The sequence below is a fragment of the Cupressus sempervirens genome, chromosome 9 (genome assembly GCF_028749045.1).
Source record: "Cupressus sempervirens isolate cs-2001-9-10 chromosome 9, ASM2874904v1, whole genome shotgun sequence".
NCBI classification, from domain to species: Eukaryota; Viridiplantae; Streptophyta; class Pinopsida; order Cupressales; family Cupressaceae; genus Cupressus; species Cupressus sempervirens.
Window position 1 is genome coordinate 125236972 of NC_143126.1, and position 17177 is coordinate 125254148.

Consider the following 17177-nt stretch of genomic DNA (forward strand, 5'->3'; position numbering starts at 1 on the left):
GTTGAAAGGCTTTGGTTCTTCTTAGAACAACAAGAATAAAAATAATGTTTAGTATAACTATTGATACAAGTATGGTCACATGAAGGTTGATTGTTGACTTAGATTACTTTTGAGCAAAAGAAGTAGGGAGGGTCTCAATCCAAAGCAAATGTTGCGGAGCACTTTGATTAGAAAGAATTTACTTTCGATGATTAATGGCCAAAAGGACTATAGATCCAGTGAACTCTTTTGCTTGGTATATGGATTCAAGGGTTTTTCCACGTTTTACTCATCATCGGGATTGGTTCACAAAATTTGAACCATTCTCTAATTTGGTAATCTTTGGAGGAGAAGATTATACAATTGTCGGTAAAGATAATGTTGAGGTTCACTATGGAGGGAGAAATTTAATATTTCTTGATATATACTATTTTCTAGGCATGAAACTTAAATCTTCTCTTAGTAAACTCATTAGGTATTCTCCCTTTTTGGATATTGTTCTCATTTTGCATACTTGTAGCATTTTTGATTGGGAGACTTACATAATAGTTGCTATGGGACTTGAGGATTGTGGCCTTTATAGACTTGTTGATTCCAGTGATTCTTAGGAGCACACCATGGAAACAAAGAGTACTTCTATTAGCAAACTTTGGCATCAATGTTATAGGCACTTGAAAGTGTACTATCTTTCTCAGTTATCCGAGGAGATTTTGGTTGCTGATCTACTCGAGATTTAGACTTAACGTCATGTCATTTGTGGAACTTGTCATGTAGGGAAGTAGCATTGGACACCATTGTGAGGTGGTGATTAGTGGTGAGCCTCCAAGGTACTTTAATTGGTTCAAACTAATGCATGTGGGCCAATGAACACTCTTATTAATAGGTCTAGATACTTCTAATTATTTGTTGATGATTTCAACAGAAAAATGTGGGTTTATTTTCTAAAGAATAGATCACACGTGTTCAGTACAATTCAGCAGTATAAAGCTTTAGTTGAGAAAGATGCAGGTTCTTAGATTGTTACTCTATGGTCGGACACTGGGGTGGATTTTTGTTCATTTGACTTATCCATTTTTGGTGCTACACTTGGCATTAACTTCCAACTCACCACATTCTACACCCCTTAGTAGAATGGTTTTGCTGAGCATACCTATGGACAGCCTCTTTATACCTCAACCTGTCTTTGTTCCTACAAATTAACTTAGCATTCAATTGTTCCGTCCTAATTCTGATCCAAACAGCTATTTATATAGACATACCAAGAGATCTATAGCACCAAATAAGGTGTCCAAAGAAGACTCCACATTCCAAATATCCCAACCCCTTGGATTACCTCCATAAAATGTAAAAGGACACCACTTTAGCTCCAATCCATTCCCTCCAATTTGGATCCCCAAACATGGAAGATAAGTATTACATTAAATGAAATAGATGATGATTTACCAAGAGACTATAGCCTCTTCCAAAAGCCTGCTAGGTGAAGCCCACAATTACTCATTTTCCATCTTCAATCATCATTAAACATCCAGTTGTAGGTGTCCACATGTGGGGTAAATAATATTAGATAATTGTGTCCAAAAATCACCTATACTGTTATAAGTGGAACCCTTCACCTCTATTACAAACAATAGTGAGAATAAATATTTCAAATTATGTTCCCAATACATTATAAGTGCCTAAGGACATTTTTAAGAATTTACAAAGTAGATGATACCTTAATCCTAACAATACCCACTTAATCTATTTGGGAAAATCATAAAGAAAAAATTGAATGACTAATTTCTTCTTGGGCACAAGTATCATAGGCAACATGCAATACACATGTTTAAGCCTACTTCTATATCCAATTCTCTGTCTTGGCATGTAGGACATAGGTTAAAAAAATAAAATCTAGAAGGGAGTTATTCTATAGCAATAAAGTTGGGATGACTTTTATACTTTCATCCCTTTAATCTAATATTTTCTCAACATATTGAAAAAAAAGGCCAACGAGTGATGCTTGATGGAGTGAAGGGTGGGCCATGCAACACTCTTAATCATATGGCGTGCATAGGATTGTGAGTGGTTAGCTTATGGCTATCGTTAACTATCAATTATAGTTATACCATCAATTTAAAGCTTTCTATAACTAGTTAAGTCAACTTGGGTGGTGTCCAAGGCATCAATAGGCTATACATAGTAGCTAGAGGTTGATTTACCATCATCATATTGTGAGTTGCGTTCTCAATGACAATATTTGGAGGTTTACCCCGTTAAAGTGGCATATTATTCTCAAGTATTATCAAGTATCCACAACATATCTCCTATTATTTTCTTCTCTTGTGCAAGTGATTTCATTACATTTGTTGATAACTTGATAAGTGACTCAACATGAAAATATTTTCTCTAATCACAACACTAAGATCTCTAGCAATTTAGGCATAGAGAATGTTCCTATACTTATAAGTCATTGATGCAAATCTTCAGTATAAATCCAGTTTGAAGACGATAGGGAGTCACGGAGTTTATATCTGCTAACACAATCCAAGCTTACCCTCTAGAAACTGAAATCCATTTAAGGAGCAAATCTAAAAAATCTTATCCTTCGCATGAGTAAAATATTAGGAGTCCAAAAAGCAATATGACGTTTTATGAGATTTTAGCAATTATCAAGTGCAAGAACCCATCTCAACATCTAAAGCACTATAGTCCCAATCTATATTTTGCTTAAAATTTGCCTTAATGCATTTAGTCTAGTTGACGCCATACTTGCTTACCCTTTAGAAAACTAAAATTCACTTAAACGAGAGAATCAAACAACCTTATCCTTTTAGGAGATGGCCCTCCACTCCTTTCCCCTCAAACCTAGTTGATGGAAGCGATATGTTGATGACACCAATGTTTGTTGGCCACATGGTCTTCACAAACTTGAAGCCACCCCCCCCCCCAAAAAAAATAGTCACCAACATTTCCTTCACCAAAGAGCTCAAGTCAGATAACCATTTGCCTTTCCTTGATGTCGTCCTCATCAGGAAATCGGATGACACCCTTGGTCGGCGTGTGCATTGTAAGGTCACCCATAATGACTTATATCTCCATTTGTTATCTCACCATCACCCCAACCAAAAGGTTGGCATCCTTAAGACCCTTGCCCTAAGGGCCCATAGGATTTGTGATGAGGACTACTTAAACGAAGAACTTAACCATCTTCGCTAGGTCTTCAGGCGTAATGGGTATTCTCATAAGAAAATCTCCAAGGCTTTTCACCAAGCCAAGTCCTCCTTCCATTCCTGTGCTAGCCTCAAACCTTCCTTGAACGCTCCCCCATTTGTTGCATCTCTCCCTTTTGTTGATGGCATCTCCCAAAAGATTGCTGAAATCTTATCTCAAAAGGGCCTTCGCATCGCTTTCAAACCTCTTTCTAAGTTGAGAAATTGTGCCCCTTGCTCAAAGATCCCAAAGATTCATTTTTGGAATCTGGAGTTTATAAGATTGTGTGCTCTTGTGATGCCCCCTATATTGGTGAAACATGCCACTCATTCTGCACCATAATTCGTGAGCATAGTGTTGACATCAAGCATGAGAGGGTCCAAAAATCTGCTTTAGGCGAGCACTCCTCTTCCACCAAACATCACATTTGTTTGGAGAGCGCCCAAATCCTTTCCAAGGGAGGCTATTGAAATCAGCTACCATCCCATCAACCTCAACCGAGATGATGGGTGGTCCATAAGCATGTCATGGAAGCCTCTATAATGTGCTATCGGTAAATGCCATCATCATTGATGCTCCCTTGCCCCCTCCCTCCCCTAGGTAGTCCTTGCACCTTGGCAGCCTCCCTCTTTCTTGCTTGCTCACTCCCTTGCCCCCGCCAACCCCCCTCCTCCTCTCCCCCTTTTGTCCATCATGTTGCTTCTTTTTTGGTGTGGTTGTTTTGTCTTCTCCTTATCCCCTTTCTTAGTTTGTTTGGCTTTGGCTAGGAGTCCTTTCCTCTTGCCCGTTCTCCTCCTTTCCTTAGAGGTCTCTTTGTTTGCCCCTCATTTTGTTTCTCTCATTTAGTTATCCCCCTCCCCACATTGGTTGTTTCTCTAGGATTGTCCTCGTCCGATGTCTTGCAACCCTTTTCTAGGATTATTTGGTTGTCTTGTCTCATAGTGTAGATGTCTTTTCTTGTACCCTTCTTGGCTTTTGCTTTTCTTTTGTCATAATTTTTTATTACTTTTGTTGTCCTTACATTTCTTTTCTTAGTTATATTTACTTGCAAATTTTATATATATATATATATATATATATATATCATATTTATTAGTTTTAGTCTCTCAAAGTCCTTTTTGCTATATATTCCTTTCAGTTAGTTTTTAATTTTTTAATTTTTTGTAGTCTTTTATACATATCTATATATATTAGTTTTATGTATATTGTATATATAGTAGTGTTTTCTTATACAGTAGTTATATATGGATGTGTGTATGTGTGTATATATATGTGTGTATGTATATATATGTACATACACACACATATAGTGTTGCATAGGTGAGAATAACCCCACACACACATATATATTTGTGGATATATAGTGCTTTCTCATTAGGTATAGTAGTGTTTTCTAATATATATATATATATATCTATATATATCTATATATATATCTACATATAGATTTATAGATATATCTATATGTATACATACATACATACATATGTCATATATATATGTGTGTGTGCGCGCACACACATACACACATATTTATATAGATAATTAGGTGTTCTTTTGGTTTTTAAATCTGCATTTTATTTTATTTAACCTTTTATTGTTGTGATTTCTTGTTTTTAATCTTGTGGTCAATTTTCAATGGTAATGGCTTCCTGCCCTTAAGATATTTATAGGTTTTATTTTTATTTTTATTTTTTAGTTATTTATAGTTTCAACATATACATACATTTGTCTGGAATTGGACTTAAGAAAAAAGATAACAAAAATAATGCCTTTTTTAATTTGGTTAATTTTGCAAACAGACCTTGTTTAATGAGAGTGCAGCTTTTAAACACAGGAGGGATTGTGAGTCTGTCAAGTTATCTTTTGCTTGCAACAGGATTGTAAAATACCTCCAAGAAAAATATGAAGAACCCTTTGAAGAAGAATCTGAATGGGGGAGCGAAAGAAACAGATGAAACAATTTACTATGGTTTTCTTTAAGAAAGAAGATCTGACAAGATTTAAAGGATAACTTTCAAGGATACAGTAGCCAAGGTTGTTAAAAATGTAAACAACCTGTGAAATAGCATAAACTAATGAACTGTAGAGAAGTTGGGACTTAATTTTGAAGTGCCAAGAACAGCCATTGAAAATGCAACCCTTCAATCACAGAGCATTTAAGCTTGCATTTAACTGAAGTAAGGTCAAACAATGATCTGAAGATGAGTTAAGTAATCAAGATCTGATCGGATGGTAGGATTGTTGGATCATGTCCTAAGTGTGTAGGTGCTGCTGAAGAACGAACTACTGTTGAAGATGAAAGTGCAACTGGAAATCATTGTGGACAATGCTGATGTTTGGCTACTGAAAACTGTTGGGCTTTATGCCGAAGTCATGAGGGTGCTGCTGAAGTAGTTGGGCAGGCTGCTGAAGTGACCGGGAGGCTGCAGAAGTGCAATAGAAGAGCACAAGTTGCTACCGAAGTTTGACATATTGCTGCTGGAGTGGTTGGTTTGCTGCTGAAATCACGTGGGTTGTTCGAGTCTTGGGGTAGGCTGCTGAAGTGAGTGTGAAACTCTGCTGGAACACTTTCAAATATGTATGATGCTGTTAGAGGACATTGTCAGTTTTTGACTTCAGTCGAAGTCGATTATTGAGTTCCTATCCATGCGGACGATTACAGGGAGACAAAATGCCATATTAGAGGCAGTTGTTCAGGGCTCTGACATTGGTTGCGTGGGTCTATGGATGAAGCCTGGATTGTGGGCAATTGATGGTGGCGGTCTTCTGTGAGCTGTCAGGTGAATTATTGGGATTCCTGATTAGTGGTGGTTACTTTGATGGTTGTTGCAATTGACTGTCATTGTTCTTAGGGTTGATTGATCTTCCCATCGTTTTAGTGTTATGGGGATAAAAATTATCAAACACACTGTTCTGAGTTTTGCTTGGCATGTACAAAATTCACTTCACTGCTGTGTTAATAGATGGAGAGCTAGTTGCAGAGTTCTGTAGACTGAGAGTTTTGTGGAAACAAGGTTGATGTATATATCAATGAACAGATCCAGGTGGCCGTAACGATAAATTTGGCAGTGTTCTATGAAAATAGCATTAGCTAGTGACAGTCTGTTGTGCATGCTTGTGGTTGGTCTGTTTGTTACTGGTGGTCGTTGGTGTTGTGTGGGGTGCTTCACTTTTGTTGCTCGGCTCTTGGCATCTTTGGTTGGTTGTGTTTTTGGCCTGTTTGTTTGTGCGCGCATTTCTGTTGTCCTCCCTTGGTTGGGATTTTTCTGGCATTCTGCATGGTCTTTGGTCCATTCACAAGTCAGTTATAACTTATTTCTGTTGCTGAATCTGCATCTGGAATCTCTTCGCTTGTTTCAGTCTTTTCCGCCTTGTGGGCATGTGTTCTCTACTCCTTCCTTTGTTTCCTCCTCTGGTGGTCTGTTGTTTTTGGTGCTCTCTTTCTTCTTGTTGTTTTCTGAATGGTTGTGCTCATTCATGGTGCTTCTTTGTTGGAATCCGGCTGTGTGTGCCTGGCCCATGGTGCTCTGCTTCCTTCCTGTGACCTTCCTGAGTTGTGCTTCCATTCTTTGCTTTAGTTCTCGGTTTGCTCTGCTGGCTGGTTGTGTCATTTCTCTTCTTGGCTTTGTGGCTGGCTCACTTTCTACTGCCAGATGGGTTCTTCTTCTATTTGTTTGACTGGCTTGCTTCCAGCAGCAGCCCTGGTCTGTAGGCAGTCTCTTCCTAGCACTCTGTGTAACTCCCTTGTGGAGTTTATCTGCAATGAGGTGCTTTCAACTCCCATATAAACTTATCAATGGAAGTCTTCTCATGGAGCTTCGGTGGCTGAACTGGCAGAATGATTAGGCAAACTCGAGGTTGAAAATCAGGCTTTCCGATTGACAATGCAGATGGTTATGAACAGGATGTCATCCTTGGTCATTCAGTGTGATGGTTTTCAATGACAGATAAATTCCAACTTAGAACAACTTACAAATGTTTCATGGAAACTTTCATCGCAATTGGCCAAAAATGATATCCTCAAACAACAGATCAACTCTAATTAAAGACAAATAATCTCAGCTAGACAGTAAACAGTCCTCTTTGAAATCTGAAACTGAACAGAAGCTGAAAACTTGGGCCAAGATTTGCAACAGCAGTGCACTGCTGTCAGGTGGCGACAAATTGGTAGATTCCGAGTTTAAAGATAGAGCGAGGCGGCTGCGTGAGCTTAATCTGAAGTTCCACGGTCTCCCTCTTCCATCCTCTGACCCCCCTCTACAGGCTATTCATTCCTCAACGGACATTTTTATATCACAGATATTACTCTAGAGAGCTTGGATTGGTTATGACAGCACCCTTCTCCTTTGCTTAGTACCCTCCACTGATCGTCTTAGTGTCTTCCATGCCAAGAGGAAATTTTTCACACTTCCCACAAGGATATTTTTGGATGAGGATCTCACCAAATCACAGGTAGCAAAGTTAAAACATTCTAGGGAATTGGTGGTCAAGGCTAGACATGAGGGTAATTGGGCTGTTATCAGGAACCTAAAGGTGGTTACTAGGGACTCCTTCCCTCCCGGGTGGATATCCTGAGATGCCACAGCTGCTCTATGATGGTCTCATCAGCGGTTGAGTATGGGGAAGCTTGGTGGTGACTAATTAGCTGTTGGAATGGCAATGGGATGTTGTGGTCCATGCCAGGTTTACATCAAGATGCACAGGGGTTGGCTGATCTCGTTTTTGTTACAACTCATGAGAGCCCGACTTGTTCTCTGCTCGGTGTCACTGGCATTCACTAGTTTTCTGCTTTTGGGGATGAGGTCAGGAGTTGTGGGGCGCAACGAGGCTGTTTGGTTGGTTGGCAATCGCCTTTAGGGTCGTATCACAGTCGTTCTTTTCGACACCTATGTGAGATTTTTGCACATCCATGTTAGTCAGTTGGCCCGACATCTTAGAGGCATCCTCATTGCTGTTTCTTACTTTCCCCCAACTTCATTTTGCTATGCCATGCATATTGGCCATGATGGTGACCCTTATTTGACAACATCTCTTAGTTCTCCTCTGTCTGGAATATTCTTATTATGGGAGATTTCAATGCACAAACTAGAGATTTATAGAACCCCCCTCCACAATTGGTTTGTGGATATGTGTATTCATGAGACTAATCTGGCAGCTTTGAGACTTCAAAATTGCTTCGACAATATGTTGGGCCCCCTCACAAAGTATGAACGCCACCTGTAGTTTTTGCGAGTCTTCGGACTTGGTGTTTTGAATGGTCCTCCCTACTTCCCCAACTCTAGGTCTTTCAAGTGTTGGCCTCAATGCAGGATAGCGAGCATGGTTAATTATGCCCTTCCTAGTTCTTCATCTCCTTTGTCAGCCCTTTCTTTATCACTCCAATCCCCCTACCTAGTGATGCTCTCCTTAGCCTTTCCATCTGGTTGTTCCCCTCATCTGCCCCCCTCCCCTCCCTTTCCTCTTCCCCCGTTCCCCCCACATCTCCCTTTGCTTTGACAGTGGCGACCAACACCATCTCAAACTATTGTCCCCCAAACTTCTTTACCCTCTTGTGCATGTTCAATTTGTTTGACTGCTCCGTTTCTAGTTGGGAAACCGCTCTCCTTGCATTCTCTCACCACAACTTATCCTTGAAGCGTAAGAACCCTTGCCCTATGAACAAGTATTATGATGAATGCAAATCCTTCCACCGCACCTTATGCCTTGCTGTCACTCACCATCCCAATTCTTTTCCTTTGCTTAAGAAGTCCTTCTGCCTTTTCCTTTGCCACAAGAAGCACCTCTTCATCTCTTAGCGCTGTGATTCCCTTCGCACTTCGCTTACCCATTTAGAGAGGTTGTTAAATACATGAGTAGTAGTAGGGTTGCAAACAAGGAATGGTTCCAAGCTAAACTTTTCAAGCACAATCTCACAGTTTTCTCACGGTTTTGGGCCCTTCCTCATTGATCTCTTTAACTAGGTGGTTTGTATGGGGTTCCCCCCACTTGGTACAATATATCATCCATTCGATCCACAATGCGAGCACCACCTCAGATTCAGACAACTGCAGTACTATCACAGTCACGTTTTCTCCAAATTGTATGGTATAGTTTCACACACTCCTCTCTCTGGTGAGTTGGATCAATGTCAATTCAGGGCAATATGACAGACAGGGTTCAGACTGGACTATCAAACCATGGATCAAATCTTGACCCTAAGAGCTGTTATTGAGGAGGCATACCATCGCTCCTTGAAGGTTTACTGCTGCTTTGTGGACTTTCCCAAAGCCTTTGTTTCAGTGCCTAGGACGACCCTTTTCTAGAGGCTTCAGAACATTGGTATTTTTCAGACCCTTTTGGCTGTCATCACGAGACTTTATGAGCATGTTGTGGGTTGCATCAAGACCCTATATGGGATCTTTGACTTCATTAGGAGTACCATCAGGGTAAAGCAGGGTTGTCCCCTATCCCGCACTTAATTTGGGATTTATATTGATGAGTTTGAGGCCTATCTTCACGAGCACTCCCTTCCTAGAGACGGTTGTGCTCTACGCCAAGTTATGATCTTGATTTACACCAAGTTATGATCTTGATTTACACCAAGTTATGATCTTGATTTTGCTCTTTGGAGGGTGATTTGGTCCTCCTTGCTTCCTCTCCAAAGACTTCTTGATGGTTATGCTTTTTTTTTGTGGTTTGCAATAGCTGACAGTTAATGTTGGCAAGACAAAGGGTTTGATCTTCACTAGTCTCAAGACCTCCCACATCGACTTCTTTCAGGGTGTTGAGGTTTCTTCCTCTTATACTTGTTTGAGGGTCAAGTTCTTTGGACCTAATTTCAACATGAGAACTGCCGTGCAACTACACATAACAAAGGGTATGGTTCTTTGGCCCTTTTGGAGAGAGTGCTTTTGACATCGCTTCCAGGACACCACGTTCAAGATGAGTCTTCTGAACGCTTTGATTAGACTGAGAGTCCTCTATGGTTTAGCTGTTTGGTGACCCTCTTTTTTGTGTCGGATTGGTCATTGGGTCAACTCTTTTCCTTCGCGCATCATCAATGTAGATAGTCCACTCCTCACAATATCAGTTTTGCCGAATTTGTTGCCCACCCCTTCAAGCTCAATATTATGTTTGACCTTGTTTGGTTCTTGCAACAGCTTAGGGGCTTTGCAGACTCTTCAAAGGGGTGTCATAGATATTCCTACATGACTCTTTGCCCCTTGAAGGCTATTGCAGCTTTGGCTTCCCAGAGTTGGGCTCGGGGTTGCCTTGCTCGGGCCTCAGCTCTTTTGGGCTTGATCAGAATTGCAATTGATTGTCTTCCTCCTTTCTTTTACTCATTGGATGCCCTCCATCATCTTCTTACTTCTAGACAAGAGCTCAATAGGCACTTTACGACAAACATTTATAGTCAGTATGCCCACACTACTTGGACTAACCCCCATGGGCGGCTTCGCCCTAGGATGGCTTTTTATGCAGATCATTTCTTAGAGATTGAGGATGGGATTGGAGTTTGTTCCAGTTACCTCTCCTGTTGCTGGTTGCATTCCCTATGCATCTCTCTTGGTTCCTTAAGAGTGGGATCTCATTGGTTGCGCATCCAGAGCAACCATCAGCTGGCTAGGGAGGATAAGATTTGTCAGCTTTGTAGTGTGGGGAAGACCAAGTTGCAGACATTTTTTTTTGGGGCCCTATCTACTATGAGATCAGAGGGAGATTTGATCACCTGTTCAGGGAGGTCCATTCTTTCTTCGCCTTCTTCAGGATCAGCATTCCCTGGCTCTTTATCTTTAGGAAGCCTTGAGGCTGTGTGACCCCTCTTCAGATTTGGCTCCCTTTGAGACAATACACCAGTCAGCTTATCGCCTCTTTCTTTTTGGTGCTTTCTCTTGCATGCGGCACCAAGCAGTCCCTTGAGACCCCCTCTTCTGGCCTTCCCAAAACTGTGAGGCCCCGCAGATGTCCTACTCAGCAGCGATCTTCTCCTTCCACCTCTTACGGTCCGCAGTATTGGGTTGGGGTCTCCTCTCGCCCTTTGGCTTATCCATCGGTTCTGGATTTTTTTCACGGTTGATCTGGACTGTTATCCAGTGGTTTGTTGTTTCTTGCTTTTGATTGTCGTGGTTTTCTCTTCTGGGGTGCTGTTTGGTCTCCCTGTTGTGGGCAGGCCCCTACTTTGTTTTGGCAGTCCCTTGGACCCTTTGTGGTCTTTCTTTGGACATTAATAAATTTATTTTATCTGTTCTGTTTATTTACTGCTGTTTTCGTTTAAATTTTATTCGATTTTTTTGCAGGCTGGACAAAAGGGTTTTGAACAGAGTGACTGACAGATCAAACAGTCTGATGGAATTGATGGTTTTGTAATCAGGAAGTGTATCTAAGAAAATGATGGAAATGTTTATTACTAGGCAAAATATAGAGATGCCTTCCCTGATAGGAGGGTATTGTTAAGGGTTGATATGCTCAATTTTTACTGCCCTAGCCTAGAATTTTCAAAGCAGATTATGAATGTAATTCTTATCTGCCTTTAAACTTTTCTATCCTTCTTTTACTAATACAAAAAAATAAATAAAATAAATGCCTTTCTTAGGTCTTGTAGAATTTGTCTAATTATCTTGCTGCAAGGACATGTTATGATTCTTTTTTTGAATCTTCTCATACTAATGTATTTTGGTTTTCAATATCTAGTTTAAGTTGCATTCACGCAGCTGGTGGCAAAGGAACCTGATCCTTCTGAAATAGTGGCAGAACAAAAAAGCAAGGCATACCTGAACTTCATGTGATCATCATTAATCAATCTTGGATTTATTTCCAAACAATTACTTAATACACACTTATATAATCTTTTCGTGGCAGTAACGAAATTTTGCGGAATGAGTTTCTCTTAGAGGTTGAGTAAATCAGTAGGGCGTCCTGCAGCTTATATTGTTTCCTATCTTGAGGCTTTAATTTTGTACTGATGCTTCTTTTAATGTTTCTGTAACTTTTGACTGAACTGAAAAACTACTCCACATATGCAGAATGCTATCCCAGGAACTTCTCTTGAAGATAGAATATTGCTTTTGGAAGTTCTCTAGCACCATTAATTTAGGAGTTTGATGAGCATTGACAATTTATCTTTTGTGGTGCACAGATAGTGGAGGCAAGGGGAATGCTCATGCAAGAATTGCAAAACAGGACTAAAGATCAACGTGGACATATTGTGAGTGACATTTCATATTCTGAAGAAAAGAATTCATTCCTTCCTCAGCTGCATACATTTTCAAAACAATCAAATATTTTGGAAAAGAATGATAAGTCAGAATCTTTCAAGATCGTCTCTCTTCAAGCTGCAACGTCAGTGGCTCCCAAGGATTTTCAGATTGAAGACCAGACTGCAGTAACATCTACTCAAAGAGGAATTTTTAGTGATCAGGTACATAATGAAGAGCCATTAATTCAGAATAAGACTGTGTTGTCTGGTACAGTGAAGCTTTCAGAATACAAATATGAAGAGGAAGAGGTAGATGACTGGCTAGAGGAAGAGCCTGCTGGAACGGATGTGCCAGTTACTACTAGGTCTGGGCTGGAAAATGAGGAGGATGTTTCATTCAGTGATCTCGAAGATGAAGATGATGCCAATATGCAAGCAGCTTATTCCAATGTAAAAGAGAGCTTTCACTCATCATCGAAAGCATCGAAAGGATGGGTTCAGCTTGATAAGACTACAAACTATGTAGAGGGTTCTACTAGTCACAACTCCAGTGGAGAGGATTCCAGTCCTAGTCATTCAAAATTAATGTTAGATCTTCATATATCACACAATAGAGAGACATCTTCTGAGCGACATGCTAAAAAGCCAGGTAGTCGAGAGTCAAATGACTGGTTGACTGTAGAAGAAGATGATATTATTAGTGCAGATTCCTCCTAGCTGCGGTTATCGACTCAAACTGAAGAATTAAATATCTATTCATTCATGTAATTTGAAATTGATTGGAAATGAATTACAATTGGAAATTCTCTTAGAATATTGCAGAGAGTTTTCTTATATCTGTGTTTAGCCATATACGGGCAAGATAGATGAGTGAACATCTTCGATCATCTAGTTTGTGGTAGATATTTCTATTAAATTCTGGCAATACTTTCACTCACTGTCAAGAGTTAGCGTGAACCTTGGTTTCATGTGAATTTCTTGACAGATTCCTTATGCTAATGAAACGTATGGAAGATCCTTCTATGTACGTGTTGTACCAAAGCAGTGTAAAGTTTATATTTATGATGTATAAAGTTGTGGATTTTCTTCCTAAGCCGTTTATATATTTTTAGATTATCAAATATTTGAATTTTTCCAATCTAAGTATTTTATTCTTTAATATTTCTATTTTATTTGAAAATGTCTCTATATTTATCAGATGTTCTGTTGAGTAATCCGCATAATCCTTCTTGGGGGAGCTGATGCCATAATCAGATATTTTGGGGATTTCATATCTGTCATAATCAGATTTTTGGGGAATTCATTGTTAAACAACCTTTTGAGCTTTATTAGTTCCTGCCGTGCAGGAAACTATTGCATCCGTTTGATGCCAATTAAATGTAATCTTTTGCAGAAACTAGCCCATGAAATCTAAGAATTTTTGTGAACTATTTGTCTTTTCTAAAGTTTTTAAAATTTGAACAATTTAAAAATTCAAAATAACAATATTTCCTTGCAATATGATTGGCTCTCACTATTTTCGGTAGGGAGAAAAATAATTTTCCCAACAATTAAATTGCTTTAAAATAGAAGAAGTCTCCAGACACATCGGTGAAGCCTCCAGATTTCCGTGCAGGCTATTGTGATGAGCATTTATGAGTTTTGGTGAACTGTACATACATAAGGGTACTATGGCAGGTGAGCGGCAAATGCAAAACAGGCGCAATCGATGAAACAGAGTAAGGGAGGCATTTCCATGTTCTCTATTTTGGAGAAGACTCGCATATCCATCTGAAGCGGAACCATTTTAGTTTGATATAAGATTGCGTGAAGTAGCAGAGAAACCATATCAACAGCGAAAAAATAATGTAAGTACAGTTTCCTCCTCTTACCATTAATACAGATGTCTTCTCTCATTTTTCCTGCAACTTCCCTGTACTTTCCGTTGCTTTAAGAAAACTCAGTTTTCTGACTTCTCTCTGTTAGATTTTAATGAAGCTTCAGTTGACCATATAATATGTGTTTTGTGTAAATCACTCAACTTTATTTTCCCAACATCAAGCATTTTTTTTTTTGTATTTTGCAAGTGTGTCTAATAACTTTTCCATTGTTTTTGTTGGGATTGTGCATTCCAACATACTGAGGCTTTCAATCTGGTTACGTGAATTTGTTCACTCATTAGCCCCTTCTTTGAATTTGTTCATATCCCTAAGCTCATGCTTTGAATTTGTGGATACCCAAAGCTTAGAAATCAGTCCTGGCTAGGAAGAAAATGACTAAAACTTACTTGAATATAAATTAGAAACAAATAAAAAATTGTTTCATCCGATTGGAACAAATACTGGTGAATTTGTTCACTCATTAGCCCCTTCTTTGAATTTGTTCATATCCCTAAGCTCATGCTTTGAATTTGTGGATACCCAAAGCTTAGAAATCAGTCCTGGCTAGGAAGAAAATGACTAAAACTTACTTGAATATAAATTAGAAACAAATAAAAAATTGTTTCATCCGATTGGAACAAATACTGGTACATTATTGCAAAAAAAATGACTTCACAATTTTATTAACAATAACACTTAAATAGACTGCTAAATTAAAATTTATTTCCTAGGATTGGAAAAAAAAGACTGGTACATTATAGAAAAAATGGCCCTTCACAATTTTATTAACAATAACAGTTTAATGGGCTTTTTAAAATTTCAAAATTGAATTCATGTTTTCCAGAATGATTTTTTTGTACCTGTTGTGAATGGGACTCTCAATGTTATGAGAGTTTGAGTAGGAGCTAAATCTGTGAGACATGTAATTTTGACTTCATCAATTACAGCTTCCCCAATGAACGGAAGGGGGAATTCGTCCAAACATGCATTTGCCGAAAAACCCCAAATTAGAGGTCTTTTCTGCAGCTCAAAGTAGGCTAGATTAGCAAATAACATTCGGCAAGGATGACTTCCTCTGCTCTGCCTGAAACCTAACCTGCTTTGAGCAGTAAAAGCAGTAAAAGCCTTCGAGTATAAGACTTCAAAGACCAATACATGACAGCAACAGAGGCATGTGAAGCTGAGAATTGAACAGTGTACTTCTTCAATTTTAGTTTCTGCTCGGTGACTACAATGTGCCCTCGATGTCTCCCGCATAGGCACCAGGGCAAGCGAACTTGAAATGGTCCGTAAGAACTACCATAGTTGGACTCCCGAACCACACATAGGTGAGCGTAACATGCATTCCATGCGTACAACTTTTAAGGCATGCATGCCATGTGCAGAGTAAAGCTTTCCAGGCATGGTACGAGTAAGCAAAATCCGAGGACAAGACTGACCAAAGTAAGGGAGATTGCCAGCTGTTCAACATTTTTATTAGTCAGTTTTATAAATTAATAAATTAAATAAATATTCTATTCTTCTGACTATCTATTTCAACAATAGTCTAAGAATTCTATTTCTTAAATCAAACTTAGTTCAATTTGGTTTAAGCTATCACAGAATGTGACACTTCATTCTCAATTTTCAATTGTACAAGCAAGTTCCTATTCACAGAGTTCCACTCCAGTAATATGGTAGCACAATTACTATAATGAAACTAGAGATTCAAACCTGTGAAACATTTTATGCATGGTAATGTAATTGTCAAAGTTCCCTGCTAGCTTCATCTGCAAAAACTATTTTTCTTTTGTTATTAATGATCAATTGCAAGTCAAGTTTCCTCAACAAAACATTGCTGCCAACAAAAACTGTTATCAAATGAAAGCTTCTCTCCTCCAAAGAAGACTCTTACAACAACATCATAGCTGGAAGAGGCAATAAACAGCAACTAGGACAATTAAATTTAAATCCCACTCATTTTATGAGGACTGATGTAATGAAAGAGATAGCCTCCTCAATTGTAATCAATACAATATCAAAATAAAATAAAATCGATAGTTACAAAATCATTGTTCAACTACTTCTCTATTAATATTTAACTCTCATTTCTGTACTTGCCAAATTACACCTTACATAATGATAAAAGTATTTCTCCTAAATTCAACAACGAAATTTTTCCACATCAAAAGACCCCTTAACAAAATAACACAATTTTTTCATATTAAAAGTCATCATCCACAAAATGCTTCTCAATCATCTACAATCAAATTCTATTCAAAGACCAGTGGCAGGAACTACGATGATTTGCATCCTTGTATTACCATTTTGTGACCGGTAGAGGCGCCTATATAATGTTGCGAAGGGAGATTCATATTCTTTGACATTACAACATTTATTTAATGGCAATGGAATCACCGCCAGATGTTTTTCTTGAAAATTCTTGTTGCCCTCTGAGATGCTTTGGTTCTCTTTGCACTGTGAATTTATGTAGGAAGGATTGCCTCAATATATAGATTTCCAATTTTTAGCCCTGAACGCACAAGATAGTTTGGGTTGACGTATAAGGATACCGCAAATATTTATATATTCCTAGAGTATACCACAGTGATCATTTGTTGGTCTCTGGGTTTACACAGTTGCAATTCTTGCACCAACATTCCCCCCTACACAACCTGGTTCATTTAAAAAACATTTAGCAACTTTCTACTTGGAAGAAATATAAATGAAAGAATATATTACTCCAAGATCAATTTTTTAAAGGAAAAGATTACTATTAAAGTTTATTAAAAAGCATGCACATCAAAATCCAATGAGATACAAGTTTTTGTAAGGGTGGATATTATGAAGATATACAAATTTAGAGAGAGATCGATCACTGAATTATTTCACCTGAAGAATGAGAGAGACCTAGAGGTGAGAAAGAGGTTGCATAATTGACTTTTAAGGCTTATGTATATCACCTTTCATCCTATGTGTGGAAGATATCAAAA

The 17177-nt window shown here is 38.8% G+C and overlaps 1 protein-coding gene and 1 long non-coding RNA gene across 3 annotated transcripts in view; both read left to right on the plus strand.

The window, feature by feature from the left end:
- LOC149537846 (uncharacterized) overlaps nucleotides 1-13439 on the plus strand; it is a 35180-nt gene extending 21741 nt beyond the window's left edge. Inside the window, exon 4 of one of the 2 annotated variants that reach the window (XM_089799250.1) lies at nucleotides 12291-13439. In XM_089799250.1, the coding sequence (XP_089655376.1) occupies nucleotides 12291-13063 (773 nt within the window). In that variant the 3' untranslated portion in view covers nucleotides 13064-13439. Of the gene's footprint in view, nucleotides 1-12286 lie in introns of both variants that reach the window. The other variant, XM_089799251.1, reaches the window with a different exon arrangement.
- On the plus strand, nucleotides 4886-12327 carry LOC149537847 (uncharacterized). Its single transcript, XR_016355923.1, has 2 exons — nucleotides 4886-11246; nucleotides 11448-12327. It is a non-coding gene; the product is annotated as an uncharacterized LOC149537847 (long non-coding RNA).
- Nucleotides 13440-17177: the final 3738 nt, after the last annotated feature.